General features: G+C 49.2%; 1 protein-coding gene across 1 annotated transcript in view; it reads left to right on the forward strand.

Annotated features, from left to right (window-relative positions):
- Nucleotides 1-16,663, forward strand: part of LOC311199980 (olfactory receptor 14A16-like) — a gene marked incomplete at both ends in the record, with an annotated part of 34,327 nt that extends 17,664 nt beyond the window's left edge. Inside the window, one exon of the mRNA XM_084274129.1 lies at nucleotides 15,733-16,663. Coding sequence (XP_084130255.1) covers nucleotides 15,733-16,663 — 931 coding nt within the window. The remainder of the gene's footprint in view (nucleotides 1-15,732) is intronic.
- Between the last annotated feature and the right edge of the window lie 350 nt (nucleotides 16,664-17,013).

The following is a 17,013-nucleotide window of genomic DNA, read 5'->3' on the forward strand; positions in this document are numbered from 1 at the left end:
CCTGCCATCATGTGGCCCTGTTGAGGACTCATTTATGTGCAGACAGGCATGACATTGTTCTGGTGTCCTTCCCCCTGTTGAGATTCCCTCAGAGACCCTATGCACCCCACAGCCCCCCATCTGTGGGGTAGAGGGACTGGGCTGAGAGCATCCCCCAAGAGACAGGGGTGTCATTGCGGCTGGAGAACAAATGGGGATGTGGTCTCAGCCTCAGCAGCCCCCAACATGCACCCCAGCTTCTACAAAAGCCTTGTGGAGACTCAGGCCTCCCACACAAAAGCTTCCTGTCATCCACCTGAGCTCCACAGTTTGTTTCTGAGTGGGGGTGGGGGGGTGTTGCTTGCTGCCCCCTTGGGGAGCTGGGGACGTGCATCTATGGGCGACAGCCCATGCAAGAAAAAGATGGGGTAGGTCTGGCCCCAAAGATGTTTGTGGCTCCTTGTGGGACAAGGGGCAGGAGGGCTTTGCAGGAAGGATTCTGAACAGGAGGGACAAGCCAGCACAGCCTGTGCTGTCTGAGCGCCCGGAAAGGAGAGCGGGGGCTCTGATGGAGCAGTGTCCGCAGTGGGGGCTGAGTCAGACCCCCCTCTTGTCACAGCCTCTCGCTGTGGAGAGGCTCTGCTAGCCACAGAAATACAACAGGAGCAGCCCAAGGGGCACTGTAAGCCCCGGGCTCTTGAACCATTATCCCCAGGTCAGAACAAAGCTGATACTTCCAGAAGAGAGGGTGTTCCTGCAGCACCCCAAAAAATGCTGGGGCAGATGGGATGGGCCATGCTGCCTCCTCTTCACCCTGCCTTCCTCCTGCTGCTGCTGCTCGGTGAGTTGGGGGATTCCTTTGCCTTGGGGATCAGGGCTGGAGGGCACAGGGGAGCATGGGGAAAGGTGTGTGGAGCAGCCCTGCAGCAATGAGGGGCAGATGTGCTTTGAGAAGTGGACAGAGATGGTTGCTTCCTCCAGCTAGCGTGCGGCTCTGCACATCAGGCATGCTTTTAGAATAACTACAAGGGGGTCAGCTCAGGAATGAAACTCTGTAGAGGTGGCAAGTGGGCCTTTTGGGATTCAGGGACATCCATCTGGAGAAACAAACCCACCCATAACAGGCTGGGGGTGGTGTCACACAAAGAGACTGAGGATATGCAGGATGGAGATGCCTGGGTGGGAAGGTGCTAAACCAGATGGGCTTCAGCAGCGGGGACCCAGCAGAGGCTCCTGGGTGAGCTGGGTTGCTGCAACTCTAACCAAAACCCTGCCTGCCCCTGCCACGACAGAGAGAGACGGGACACAGCTTGATGCAGCAAGAGTCGATTCATTGCACAGAACCATTCCTGTTTATATGCTCTGCAGACGGCTGCTTTCTGTCAAACACACCCTGTTCCTGGGCTACATCTGATTGGTCAACGTTTTGCTGCCGCAGCAGCATCTCTATCTTCTCATGCTAATAGAACTTCCAAAACCTCGTGAGACAGCAGATAGACCTTAACAATAGAGGACACTTTTTCCTGGAGCCTGTCCCAGCAGGGGGCCGGCAACGATGCTGCCACCTTGTTTAGTTTCCCCGAGGTTCATGGCCTAAAGTCTCCATCCCTTTATCTGTTAACCTGGCAGTGCTTGAGCCTTTGTTTCTCAAGCTGCAGGCCACATCTCCCCCTTCTTGTTAAGCAAAAAGAACCTCCTTCACTGAGAGTGATATTTTCTTTTGCAAGTCTTGTCAAAAATAACACTAAGGCAAAAATAACTACAAAAAACCCCTAAGTCCTTATTTAACTAAATCTAAAAAACATCCCATAAACGAACAACCATACTGTAAAATGTAGCAAGCTAAAAACTATTAATTGGCTACACACACTGTTTGCATTGTTAATTTATCTTTTATGTCTAAAAGTTATCTGCACACCTTCTGTGTTGACCATTTATTATGGATAATAATGACACGTTCACTTACTTCCAAATACCTTCCTACAACTCCTCCTTGGTTTAAGGCAGTCCGTACCTCTGCCTTCAAGGCCGTAGAGTTTTGAAGATGTGATCACCAAATACTTCTCAGTATGAATAACTTTGCTGTTTCATAGGAAATTCAAGGATATTGCCAGGGACTATGTAATCCAAATTTGACCATTCACAATATCCATCCTGAAATTCCCCGCTCCTGAAACCAATTGTCCAATCCAAAGAATCCATTTTCTTGTATCTTTCCTGGAGCCTGTCCCAGCAGAGAGTCGGCAACGATGCTGCCACCTTGTTTAGTTTCCCCGAGGTTCATGCCCTAAAGGCTCCATCCTGTTATCTGTTAACCTGGCAGTGCTTGAGGCTTTGTTTCTCAAGCTGCATGCCACACCTCACAATCCTCTTACCTCACAAACCCCTTGCCTGAAAATCCCTTTACCTCACAATCTCCTTACCTCACAATCCCCTTACCTCACAATCCCTTTACCTCACAATCCCCTAACCTCACAATGCCCTTACCTCACAATCCCCTTGCCTCACAATCCCCCTACCTCACCATGACCCTTACCTCACAGTCCCCTTACCTCACAATCCCTTTACCTCACAATCCCCTTGCCTCACAATCACCTTACCTCACAATCCCTTTACCTCACAATCTGTCAATCAATTCTGTGACTTAATAATCCCCTGAACTCACAATGATCATACCGCACAATCCCCTTCCCTCACAATCCCCTTAACTGACAATCCTTTTACCTCAGAACCCACTTACCTCACAATCACTTTACCTCACAATCCCCTTCCCTCACAATCCCTTCATCTCACAGTCCCTTTACCCTAAAATTTCTTTACCTCACAATCCCTTTACCTCACAATCCCTTTACCTCACTATCCCATTACCTCACAATCCCCTTACCTCACAATCTATCTGTCAATCAATTCTCTGACTTCATAATCCCCTTAACTCACAATCATCATACCTGACAATCACTTTACCTCACAATCCCTTTACTTCACAATCCCCTTACCTCACAATCACCTTACCTCACAATCCCCTTACCTCACAATCCCTTTACCTCACAATTCCCTTACCTCACAATCCCTTTACCTCACAATCCCCTTTCCTCACAATCCCTTTACCTCACAATCCCTTTACCTCACAATCCCCTTGCCTCACAATCCCCTTACCTCAAAATCACTTTACCTCACAATCCCCTTTACTCACATTCTCCTTACGTCTCAATCCTTTTACCTGTCGGTAGATAGGGTCTCGCGGTCAGAAGATTTCGGGCTGTATGGAAAGTTCGGACCCCCCTGCCTCCTTGGGTAACCAATAGTAGGTAGCCGGTGAGGTAAGTGAAGGGAAGTGACATCCTATACCTGGGGTATAAAGCCCCGTGCCCCTCTCTAATAAATGCCATTTGCCGTCCACCACATTGGTGTCTGTGAGCTGATGGACCGTGCTGCCAGAGTGTGGCGCCGTTGCCGTTCCTGAACCAGGTCACCGCGCCTAAACAAAGTGGTGCCAAAACCCGGGAAACTCGCCTGCGTCAGGTGAACGGCGGCCAGAGCGGCGGGACCAGCCCGGCGGAGGGGACACCCTCGGACTCGCAAGGAGGATGGAAGCCATTGTGAAGGTCGTATTGGGATTGCGTACGCAGTGGGGTATTGAGTGTAAGGCTAAAGATTTTACTCTCGTCGTTGTGAGACTTTTACAAATCGAGGTCATTGACCAGCCAGTTGATATTCTCCACCCTGAGGTGTGGGATAAGCTTTGGCCAAGGAAACTATGTCCTCAGGTAGTGGGAAAAATCTGAAATCGTGGGGGAGGGTCGTGCAGGCACTCCAAAAAGCGATACAAGAGCAGGACGCTTGGTGGGCAGCAAAAGAATGTTTGTTGGTCACCCCAAAATTGGGAATCGGGGCGGCCACACAAACGTTGCAGCCCCCAGAGAGTGATAAGCCTGCTGAGCCCAAAGATCGAGAGGGTGATATGCCTCATAAATGTTCATTTAAAGTATCATCATTTTGTTTTCCTCCAGCCCCTGAACTACAAGGGACAGCAATATGATGTGATTTGGATTTTTCCAATTGGACAAATTCAAATTGTTAATTAATGTCTATCTAATGTTAACAGTTCTTACTGACTATTGCAAATGCAATTTGAAAATTGTTAATTGTTTGAATGTTTTGATTGTAGCTATTGAGCTCTTGTGCATACACTTTTCCTTCTTCCTTACTTTATCTCTATCCTCTATCTACCACAAAGTACCATCTCTAAGATGGCAATGTTCAGCTACGGGGTGGTGTGATGTACCGTGTCCCTCAGCAAATGCCTGTACCAGTGGATTTATGTCTCAACATTGCTGAGATATTGCATTAAGACGCTTGTAAAGGGTTAAGGAAGACTTGCTAACAGGATGGCTTGAAGTGCCATAGTGGTGACCTCCCATAAACAATCCCTCGCTTGAACGACTCTGCCTCACTGATAAAGAAGAAACATCAAAAGGGACATAAGTTTGAGTCTAACACCATATTTTAAGTAAATTACACACTCAAGGACTATGTGCTCTGTGTAAATAAAATAACTTCTTTGACAAGTTCCAGTCCCCCCCTCCTCCTTATCTGTTCATGAATTCCTTGCTTGTCTCTGATTGGTCACAAACGCAGGCAAAGCATTTCATTGTAACTAGTTCAAGCTCCCCCTTGTCCTTGCAGGTACACAAAACCTGCTGAAACCCAACTTGTAGTTTGGATCAGAGTCAAGGGGTAACTGAGTCTGTGCAAGACAGAAGGTTACGTGCGGTGATGAAGAGGAGCCATCTGACTTCATCCCCATGACCCTCAGTGACCACCACCAAACAGCAGTGCACAGGCGCAGCTGGGAGGAGTTGATGGAGATCACCTCTTGGAACTCATTTTAATAGGAAGCGGGACAGGTTATGAATATGTACAGGGGTATGAGGTCACCTAATGAATAAGTATCACTGAACTGTATATAACCAAGAACTGCCACGTTAGTGTGCACGTCCACAGTGGAGCAACCCCCCTGCACCCAGCGCTGAACCATGACAACCAGCAACTAATGGAACTCCCAACCTGATGTGAAGTCGATTCGGACTGATCGGACACCTCAGCTCCGTGGTGGTAGATATTGCAATATCTCTCTCTCGTTCTCTCTCTCACTCTGTTTCTCACTCTTCTCTCTTTCTTCCTCCATTCCCCCCCCCCCCCCCCATTCTCCTTCACATTTGTTGCAGGCCAAATAAAGTGACTTAAACCTTGACTGCGTTTTGAGTCTTAATTCTGTTCCCGAGAATTGTGAAGACCTCCTCACAATAAAGCACCTAATTGGACATCACTCAGGGGTTCAGCCCAGCCACCCCCAGCCACCCAGAGCAATCTGAGGTCGGTTGGAACGCAGGAGGGTTTAACCCCTGCCAAAGCAGTCTATCTGGTGTGGATCATGACATTCCTGACTTGAACTTCTTGAGAGGTTTCTTCACTCTCCTCTTGGTATCTGAGGTCTGTGGACTCAGAAGAAAAGACACCATGGGGCTCACTAATCATACAGAAAGACCTTACAAGCATGTCTGTTCAAGTCATTTACTTTAAAAACATTAAGACCTGGGTAACTAATTGGAGAGGTTTTATTTGAGTGATGAAAATTTCAAAGGAGTTTCAAAGTGGAGGATTTATTTCATAGGAAAAAATGTTTCTGTCATATCTCTGATCATGGAAGAAAGTTCAGCAGCATGCTTCTCCTGGTTTCGGTCAGGATGGAGTTAACTTCATTTGTGGCAGTGGATGGAATGCTGTGTTTGAGAGTTAAAATGAAAGCAGTGCTGATAACACCCTGATGTTTCTAGTTGCTGTCAGACAGTCAAGGACTTTCTCAGCTCTTCGTATTTCTCTGCTGGCCAAAGAGAGTATTCCGTGCCAATTACGTCCTGCCCAGGATATCGGGGGGCTGACGGGAGGAGGAGCAGGGGCGGCTCCGGGACATACGGTTTTGGGGGACGGTCGGGTTCTGGGACGGCTCTGGGTGGCACGGCCTGAGCTGTGGGTTTGGTGAGAAACTGCATTGTGTATCAACAGCTTCATATATTTTTGCTCTAAAGTCCTGTCAGCTGTTATATTGTATCTTTCTGTTATCTTAGTAAACTATCCTTATCCCAACCCACGGGCCTCTTAGTTTCTTAGTTTTGGGGTTATTTGCCCCTTCCTTTTACCTTCCCTTGCCTCTCACACCCCCTCTTCTCTCTTCCCCTGCTCTTTTTCTTTAAGGAGCAGGCAGTTGCGTGGTTCTTGGCCCTCAGCTGGGGTAAAACCACGACAGCATCTTAAAACATCTGCTAGCTCTTCTCTGCTCCTTTGGTGCTGAGGGCAGTTTCCTTGGGGGTCCTACTGACTAACTGGTAACCAACAGACCTAGTAATGCATCCCCTCTCGTAGGGCTGTTACCTCAGGAGTCATCTTTGATGAAACCCAGGATACTCCTGGATTGCTACCAGTCCCCACTCTTCTTTTACAAGGTACTTGAAATCCACCAGCAGGAGGAGAACCTGCATGAGTGACCCATCCTGTGAGATGTAGGTTGTCAGGAAGAAGCAGTGTCACAACCCAAGACATGAGCTTTCTGCATCAGGCTATCACCATTCAGATTCTGAGGCACAGATGAAATAAAAGCCCCTTCCCCACCCACCACTCCCCTTGTGTCCTACAAACCCTTCAGAGATAGATGCCACCTCACCTTTCTCCTCCAAGGGTTCAATGACCTCACAGGGCTAAGGGTCAAGGATCCCCCTTTACAGTTTGGGTGAGGCTCAGGGTGAGGGTTTGTGATTCTGCTTAGAGCTTCTTGGAATTGATTTCAGGGCTGCTCAGCTTTGTGACTTAGGGGATTCGGTTAGGGCTAGAAGGAAGGGCCAAGATCAAGGCTGGCATGTCAAAAGTAGGGATCAAGTGCTGTCCCTTTCATGTTCTGCTTCCTTGTCCTTCCCCACGGTCCCTTTGCTCTTGGATGAAGCTCTCGGGCATCTCAAGCACCTCACAATGTTGCTCCTCACCAACCAGCTTCCTCCAGCAGAAGTATCATCACCAGCAACTCTCCAGCAATGCCACCTTGGTTTTCATCTTCCTCTTACCCCAGACCTCATCTCCCTGGCCTTTCCTTCACAATCCCTGCCCTCATTGTAGCTCTTTGGGAATCATGAGTTACATTTTGGAGAAGGGTTGAAGATGTGGGGAGGGTGGCTTCAGCATTAGGTATGGGTTAAGCTTCAGGCATCTGGTGAGGGTTTCAACTGTGGTGTTGGCATTTAGAGTAGGGTGACAGATGAGAGCTCCAGGTTAAGAGATAGGATTATAATACACAAAAAGTTTGAGGGCAGTGCCAGGTTGGAAGAGACAGGGTGTGTAGGCACTCTGCGAGCTTCCATCCTCATGATGACCAGAGAGTAACCTCAGCTGGTGACCAAAAGCCTCCCCATTTCACTGGGCACTGGACGACCACTGGGCCCTGTGGTGTGACAGGACACATCCAAGTGGCTCCATGACACAGCATGCCTGTATCTTCTCACTCTGTCATCCTGAAGTTTCTCCCTCTGATTTCCTGCTCCAATCAGCATTCAGAGAGGCACGTGTCAATATTCTTAAGGAGTTTCATCACCCACATCCCTTAGCAGCTTCTACTAAACCTCCAGGAATCTTCCTTCCTGCCATGGCCCTCCACACGCAGTGACTTTCCCCTGGAAGCTTGTCAGTGTGCAGCCACTATCATCAGTTTATTCTTGCCTCTCAAATTCTGTATAGTTGCAGGGGGACTTTGAGGAGACATTGTCTTCTAGAAAGAGTTTTACTAATCTGATGATGTCAGCTAACACAGCACAAGTCCATTTCTTTCTCAGTTGTGACTCACTAATATTTTCAGCATCAACAAACATTTTCATTTGACTGAAAATATTCCCCAAAAAGCTCCAATTTCATTTTCTAAACATGGGCCTGGGGTCAGGGGACACAGCCAAGTAGAAGTGACCATAGGAGGCTGGGCAGGGAGTTCACTAGGGTCATGAGTTGGTGACAAGGCTCTGGGCTGGAAATTTGGCCAGGAATAAGGCCAAAGTGGGTGCTGGAGCTCTGCCAGAGAAGCCTGAGAAATTTCTTCACATTTAAAAAGATACAAGCACGTTTTCACTGACTGAATATTTCCAAACAATCAACTGTTGTTTTCCCCAAATCAGACTAAGTTAGGAGCTCTGGGGATATGCATTAAAAGTAGGAGAGGAAATAAACATCCTCCTGAGTCCTTGGGGTGTCAGGACACTGTCACACTGTGCACTGAAACTTGCCTTGTGGGTATTTCCACCTGCCCTGAGGAAATGGCCTGTGTCTCAAGGCCCCTTTTCAGCAGACTCTGCCCATGTGCCCTGTCCTTTGCTTTTGGGATTTACTCCACCCCCTTACAGTTTTTTACTCATAGTTGGGGAATGTGTTTTATTTCTTTTATAACTTTTTTCAAAATGAGGAAGAATTCTCTTTCTATTCCCAGACAGTCCTCAGGGTAAAAGGGGTGGGAATTGTGGCAAAGAGGCTGCAACATTCAGCTGCAGACTCAGTGCAGAAGCCTGCTGGAGGAAAAGAGAGCAACTCCCAAGCATCCCTTGGAGACATGGTGGGGTTGGAGAGTTGTAAAGGTGTCTAGGCAGTGTGGGAACTCATGGAGACAGCTGTTATGACCTTTCCACACCTCCTTAGGAGATCCTCTGGTTCAATTTTAGTTGGAGAAAGCTCCTGTCACTTCTGTAAATTGAAAAACTAAAAAGCCTGAAAATATTAAAACTTCTTTTTTATTTTTTTAATTAAGTGCTCATTGAAATCTTCCACTTTAAATAGAGTCCTGAAACCTCTCCAATTAGCTGTACAAGTCTTAAAACTCAGAAGAAAAGACACATAGCTCATTAGGGCTTTTTCAATTTTAATGAGCCCCGTGGTGTATTTGGTGCTGATTCCATGAACTGCAGATCCTGTGAGGAGATTGAAGCAGTCTCTCCAAGAGTTAAGGTCAGAAGAAAAAGCTGAACTGCTGTAGAGTGTTAATTGGCCCCACTGAGGCCCATTACTGAGAAAGCCTCTCTCCTCATGAATGGGTTAGAGCAGAAAATTGGAGTCTGTGATTTAAGGTAGACTAAGGCACTGTGCAGGTGGATCTGATGCTGAGTAAAGCCTTGATGTATTTTATCAAGCAGAAGAGCCAGACCCACAGAAGTGGGATTCTGCCCCCTGCACTGCCTCAGGGCTCTTCCTGGGCCAGTGTCACATGGGGTGTATGATGCAGAGTGTGGTACAAGGGTAGAAGAGCTCCCAGCATCCTGAGGGGGTGAAAGGAAGCAGTGAGGCCCCAGTTCTGTGAGATTAGTCTGTGTGGTGGTTTAGGCCTGGCTGGAGGCCAAACGCCCACCAAAGTCGGTCTATCACTCCCCTTTTTAGCTGGACAGGGGAGAAAATACATATTGAGAGGCTCAGGAGTCAAGACAAGCACAGGGAGAGATCATCCTGTGATCAACGACACGGTAAAACAGACTCAACACAGAGTGAAGGAAGGAAAACTCTCTGATTGGTGACACTGCACTACACAGACAGTGACACCAGAGTCAGATAATGAGAAGTGTGACCAGATCTTAAAGCACCTTCCCCCACCACTCCCTTCTTAGCAGACTGCAATTTAATCAGGATTTTGCTCCCTTCTCCAGTGGCAAATGCAGCTCCTTGTGTTTCTCTTTCTCCTGTATGTGATTCCCAGAGGCGCTGTGACCATCGCCAATTGCCTCGGCCTTGGTCAGCAGCAGCTCTGGCCTTGAATCGGCCAATGTTTACTCTTTGGGGCCTGCAGAGAGCTTCTGGCTGCTTCTTACAGCAGCCATTTTCTGCAGCCCCCATTCTCTCCCAGCACCCAGCTATGCAAAACTGTGACACTCCACCCCTGGCCTCTGTGAAACACATAGATGAGAATTGTTCTTTAAATCCCCATCCCAACAGCAATTCTCTACAATTATTACACTACCCAGCTCTGTTCAGCCTGTTCTGCCCATTACCTCAGCCAATTGTCCTTATCTCAAATTCCTCAAGCCCCACGTTGGGCACCAAAAAGGACTGTGGTGGTTTGACTCTGGCTAGAGGCCAAATGCCCACCAAGCCACTCACTCACTCCCCTTTTCAGCCTGAAAAAGGGAGAAAACATATATTGGGAGGCTTAGGATTCAAAATAAGGACAGAGGGATCACTTTCCAATTAGTGCAATGGGCAAAACAGACTCAACACAGAATAAAGGAAAGAAAAGGGATTTATTACTACTACAACTATGCACCCAGTAAACCAGAGTTGGGTAATGAGAAGCGTGGCCGGGTCTTAAAGCACCTTCCCCCCATAACTCCCTTCTTAGCAGAGTTAAACTTCATTCACGATTTTACTCCCCTCTCTTCTAGAGACAGTCCTCTAGAAACTTCTGCAGCATAAGTCCTCTCTGTCGGGTAGTTATCTCCTCACAACAGGCCTCAGCAGGACTCCCTTCCATGGGGTGCTGACGTTCAGGCCCAGACTCCTCCAGCCTGGTCCCCTGCAAAGTCACAAGTCCCCTGGCAAACCTGCTGTGGTGTGGATCAATCTCTTTACAGGACATAGATAAATCTGCTTCCCGTCCATATCCATGGGCTGTGAGGGGACACCCGCTCCACCATGGTCTTCTCCACGGGCTGCAGGGAAATCTCTCTTTCCAGCACCCAGAGTGCCTCATTCTTCCCCCCTTCTCCTTTGGGCCTGGCCCTGGTGTCACTCAGCTTGTTACACCTTCTCACTCCCTTCTCCGGTGGCAAAATGCACCTGCCTGCAGTTTATTTTTCTCCTATATGTGATTCACAGATGTGCTGTGACCATCTGCGATGGACTTGGCCCTGGTCAGCAGCAACTTTGGCCGTGAATTGGCTGATGTTTACAGTCTGGGGCCTGCAGAGAGCTTCTAGATGCGTCTTGCAGAAGTCATCTCAGCAGCACAGCTACGCGAAACTGCTACACCAGGGTGCCAGGCAGCTGAGGTCACAGGGCACCAGCTTCCTGGAAAATCAGTGTCCCAGGAAACCAGTGGCCCAGTAAAACCATGGCTGTAGAATAAAGAGGTCATGGAAACCAGGGCTGCCAGGAAACTGGGGTGAATGGAAAAAAGGGGCACTAGAAACGGGGTGTGAAAAAAGAGTGGTACTCGAACCAGGGAGTGTGGGAAGCCAGGAGCGCAGGTAACCTGGGTTCAAGGAAACTGGAGGTGCAGGAAACCAGGGTGAGGAGACCCCAGTGTGCCAGGAAACTGGGGTGCTGGAAAACTGGGTACACAGGAAACCAGTGACACGGAAAATCAGTGCCCTGGGAAAACAGTGGCCAGGGAAAACAGGGCCCAGGAAGCCAGGAGCTCGTGGAAACTCTGGTGCCAGGAAACCGGGGTCCTGTAAATTCAGTGACCTGGGAAACCAGAAGCATGGGAAACCTGGGTCCGGGGGAACTGGGGGCATGAGAAACCAGAGTGCTGGGAAACTAGGGGCACAGGACACCAGTGGCGTGGGACCATGGGGCGTGGGAAACTAGGGGTGCAGGAAACCGGGTTGCCGGGAAACTGGGGTGCTAGGAAACTGAGGGTGCAGGATCCAGGGTGGCCAGCCCGTGATGTGCTGGGCAACTGGGGGCATGGGAAACCAGTGTCCCGGGAAACCAGTGTCCCAGGAAACCTGTGTGCCAGGCAAATGGGGGTGCAAGAAACCACCATCCTGGAAAATCACTGCCCTGGGAAACCAGTGGCCCAGGAAATCAGGGCCCAACAAGTGCTCGTGGAAACCGTGGTGCCAGGAAAGGGGAGTCCTGTAAATTCAGTGACCTGGGAAACAAGGTGCGTGGGAAACCTGGGTGTTGGGAAACCACATGGTGTAATTATACCTCAAACAAGGTATCAAGGTCTTTCAATGTTCCTGTTGCTTTACCTAGAGGGGTATTGCTGTCTGAAACCAAGGCTGGATTGTATTGTTGTGGTAGTTATTGTAGTTGTGTTAATAATGTTGCCCTGAATTATCTCTCTGCTGCAAAGGGCCCTGCAGAGGACGATGAAAGTGATTTCTGTAGCACAGATACAAAAAGGGGGAGTTGTGGGGGACTATGACAGGCCTGTAGACCCCTTGGTTGAGAATATAGAGCTGGGCCTTGAAGATATTAAAGGGTACCCTTGAGAAAGAGGAAGTGTAGAACATCCAGAGAAGTAAATCATTTTAAGGAATTTGCTGACCACAGATAAAGGAACCTGGCAAGAGATAAACCTTGTCAGTGAAGTTAAAAATGTCAACCAGTTGCATGATAGCATCTACCTGAGAGACCATGAGCAAAAGGACACGTCTAATAGAAACATATAAAAATGAGGATACAGAAATAAATTGGGTCCTTTTTGCTTGTGCACCAGGAGACCTCTTGTATGTGTCGTTTGTCCATCTCAACAGTGACAGGGTCCAACAAGGCCAAGTGCTGGGTCCTGCACTTTGGTCACAGTAACCCCAGGTGATGCTACAGGCCTGGGGCGGAGTAGATGGAGAGCTTCTTAGAGGAGAAAAGGACCTGGGGGTGTTAGTGGAAACCTGGGGATGTTAGTGTAAAGCCAGCTGAACATGAGCCAGGAATGTGCCCAGGTGGCTAAAAAGGCCCATAGCATCCTGGCCTGGATCAGGAATAGTGTAACTGGCTTGAGCAGGGAAGGGATTTCCCATTATTCTCAGCTCTTGTGAGGCCACACCTCAAGTACTGTGTCCAGTTTTGAGCCTCTCACTACATGAAGGATGTTGAGATGCTGGAGTGTGTCTTGAGAAGGGCAATGAAACTGGTGAAGGGTTTGGAGCACAAGTCCTGTGAGGAGCAGCTTGAAGGAACTGAGGCATTTTAGTCTTAAGAGGCTGAGGGGAGACCTTATTGCTTTTGACCTACAAATGGGTGTAGAGAGGTGGGGGTTGGTTTCTTATCTGAGATAACAAGCAATAGGATGAGAAAAATCACCTGTTCAAGCAGATGGAGGCACCTGAAGGAGGGTGTGACCTCACAGGAAGCCTGTGCTGGAGCAGGTTTGCTGACAGGGCGGTGGAGGAGCCATGCTGGGGATGTCTGTTGCTGAAGGAGGACAGCCCATTAAAATGACCCACACTGGAGCAGTAGATGATGATCTGAAGCTATGTGGGAAGGATTCATGTTGGAGTTCTAGGCTACAATAATGGTCATTAAACTCTTGTCCAGAGGGGCTGACAGATTCATTCCCTGGGAGAGCCAGAAGTGCAAGAGCTGCAGCTCCCATGGGTCTGCAAAAGGCAGAGGGAGGAACTGGCTGATGGAGCTGCTGTTGGACATCTGCTGTTGACAAGTGTAGAGACCTGTCCAATGAGGAAAAGGTAGTGAAACGTTAGGGGACTCTTCTGTGAGGGAAACCTCTTCACATTGACTCTCTGTTGGACATTTGGACATGGAGCTGCTTTTGGACATCTGTTGCCTCTGGGCATGGAAAAGTGTTGCAGGAGGAAAGGAGAGAAGTAAGGAGAGGAAAACTAAAATGCTTGATTTGTCTCACATACTCCCAGGTGTACATCAGGAGCAGAAGCCTCTCCCTTGGCCAAACAGTCATTCCTGGTCTTCAGTTTTGGGTATGGGCAAAAGGGGGTGAACAACACTTACACAAATTCTCCACCAGATGAGAGTCATTGTCATGGGGAAGGGGATCTTGGAAACTTGCGTCCAACCTCAGTACTTTCCATGGGAGCTGGGACCAGCAGCTCCCAGGAAGGAGGTGCCTGTTTTGTGGCCATCAGAACTGGTGCAAGAGGGATTCCCCCTGCCCCTTCCAGCCCCAGGGCTGCAAAGCAAGGATGAAGTGCCTGGAGTGACTCACCTGACTCCCTTGCTTTCCCAGGGGGAAAGATTCTCCTCCCTGTCCCTGCCTGGGGACCCTGTCTCAACCAGAGACAAGGAAAGGTGATTCTCCTGCCCAGCTCTTCTTTTTCTTCTTTCCTTTTTCCTTTCAGGAGAAAGGACTCTGCTGGACACAAGGATTTCTCAGCAGCCGAGGGAAAGAACGTCAGAGATGAGATCATAGAGTGATCCCCATGAGGGCTGAGGCACCAGGAGGGAGCCTACAAGAACTGGTCTTCTGTTGAGCTGGGCTGGACTCGTGGGATGGAGGGAGCTCATGGTAACTGCAGCACTGCAGAGAGACAGCTCTGCCCAGGAGCAGCTCCTCTGCCAAGCACACAGGGCTGGGGACACTGCCTGGAGGCACCGAGGGGAGACCTGTGAGGCTGAGAGAGCTGATGGATGCTGAGAGCTCACTGGAGGAGAAAGGTAAAGAGACTTTGCTTTGAGCTTTCTGCTCTTGTAACTGGATGGAAGAGGGAGCTGAGCAGTTATTGATAACTTTGAAGAAGGCAGCTCAAACTCATTTCTCATTAGGTCTTCTCAGAGCATCTCCTGAGCTCTGTACACACAGTGGTTCCCTGGGGCAGTGCCCTGATGCCAGGAGGGGTCTGCAAAGTGGAGCTGAGCACAGCAAAGCTGGGATGAGGTCTGTGAGCACAGAGCAGGAGGTGACATGGGCAGAGAGAAGCAGCTGCAGGGACAGCTGCAGGCAGCAGAGACATTGTCAGGGAGGGAGAAGGAGCTGATCCCAGAAAGGGATCATGAAGGTGGGTATTTGGTACCTCCCTGACATCCCCCACGGCACAGACACTTTCCCACAGCAACTCCCTGGAATTTGCCACCCAGCACAGATTCTGAGCCCATAGTTCCAGGGTTTCAGGATGAGTCTTCTTGTTGGCAGCCTAATCCCCAGTGAGGAGAAACCCCTGAGTGCCTGTCTGTCTACCCCTGTCCTTCCAGCCTTGGCTGGAGCATTGCTTGCTGTTCCTCTCCTGACCTTGCTGCCTTTGTCCCACTATAACTTGGGGGTCTGTGTATGTCTAATTTTGATTGGGCTGGCACCGAGCTGACCCTCACTTCAGGACCTCCATCTGTAGGACTGAAGACTTTGCAGGGTCTCCTGCTGATCTGCAGGCTGCCTTCCCACCTGCCACTGCTCTCCAAGGGACTCATGTGGCCAAAGAGGAGCCCCATGCAGAAGACATCTCGACCTGTGTGTCCCTGGCTTGGAGCAGGGAGCTGAGATCCTCCTTGGGTAGGATGAGACAGTGCAGGAGGGCTTTGTATCTCTGCCCTGGGAGACCGGATTCCTCAGCTCTAAGCAGGTCCAGTTTATTTGATGGGGAGCAGCAGGGTGTTATCACAGAGCAGCTCTCCCCACTCGGCCCTCAGGGGAAGGTTTCACTGGCACTGCAGCAGCAAGGTCAGGGAGTTCTGACAGAAGAAACACTCCTCAGGTACAGTCAGGAGAAAACCAAAGCTCCAAAGCTCTGCTCTGCCCTCAGGTCAGATTAGAGTGACTGTGCTGAAAAGCTCCTTCCTATCCACAGGGGATTTAGTCTGAGATCACACCATCCTTCTATTTACTGACTGCTGCCAGGCAGGACTGAGTTCTTGAGAGCCCATAGGTGACCCTCCTCCCAGCAGTGGTACGCTCAAGCCAGCACAAAACAGACCTCCCAAAAGGGACCTGACAAAATTCTTCCTGGATACAGAGAAGAAATCTGAGGGTGTTCATTATGAATTGGAAGAGGTTTTCCTGAAGGAAGATTTCCCTAACTTCTCTCTGTTCTGTTCCTCCTTGGACAGGAAGCAGATATCCAACAGCAGCTCCATCAGCCAGTTCCTCCTCCTGCCCTTTGCAGACACACGGGAGCTGCAGCTCTTGCACTTCTGGCTCTTCCTGGGCGTCTACTTAGCTGCTATTGTGGGCAATGGCCTCATCATCATCACCATAGCCTGTGACCACCACCTCCACACCCCCATGTACTTCTTCCTCCTCAACCTCTCTCTTACTGACATTGGCTGCATCTCCACCACTGTTACCAAATCCATGGTCAATTCCTTGTGGGACACCAGGGCCATTTCCTACACAGGATGTCTGGCTCAACTCTTTTTCTTTGTATTTTTGATCTCAACAGAGTTCTGTCTCCTCACTGTCATGGCCTACGACCGCTACGTTGCCATCTGCCACCCCCTGCACTATGGGACCCTCCTGGGCAGCAGAGCTTGTGTCCACATGGCAGCAGCTGCCTGGGCCAGTGGGTTTCTCTATTCTCTGCTGCACACAGCCAATACATTTTCACTCCCCCTGTGCCATGGCAATGCTGTTGACCAATTCTTCTGTGAAATCCCCCAGATCCTCAAGCTCTCCTGCTCACATGCCTACCTCAGGGAAATTGGAGTCATTGCGTTCAGTCTCTGTTTATCGTTTGGGTGTTTTGTGTTCATTGTGGTGTCCTATGTGCAGATCTTCAGGGCTGTGCTGAGGATCCCCTCGCAGCAGGGACGGCACAAAGCCTTTTCCACCTGCCTCCCTCACCTGGCTGTTGTCTCCTTGTTTATCAGCACTGGCATCTTTGCCTACCTGAAACCTCCCTCCATGTCCTCCCTATTTATGGACCTGGTATTGGCATTTCTTTACTCAGTGGTTCCACCAGCAGTGAACCCCCTCCTCTACAGCATGAGGAACCAGGAGCTCAAGGATGCTGTGTGGAAACTCATGACTCTATGTTTCTAAGCAGCAAAAGCCATCTCATCTTCTGCTTATCACTGGCCATTTAACTCACATTAGGACTAGTGTTGTAGCTATTTTAGTTGTTTGATTTTTTCTTCTAGTATGTCTGAGCTATAATAACATGGTGCACACTCATCCCATTCCTGCTGTATTTCCTGCTCTTGTGGTTCTCAGACACCTTGTAATGATGAGCTGTGTTCTCTTTGCATCATGTCTGCCTGCAGAAGGCCACTTTATTTCCTTTTTTCTTTTTTTTCTATTACATTTATAAAAATTTAGCAAACATATATTTCTCAGCTGAATCACTTGACTACTTCAATGAAATGGCAGTGCTTTCCCAGCCTGACAGAACA

This window comes from Gallinula chloropus (assembly GCF_964237585.1).
Source record: "Gallinula chloropus genome assembly, chromosome: 22".
Lineage (NCBI taxonomy): Eukaryota > Metazoa > Chordata > Aves > Gruiformes > Rallidae > Gallinula > Gallinula chloropus.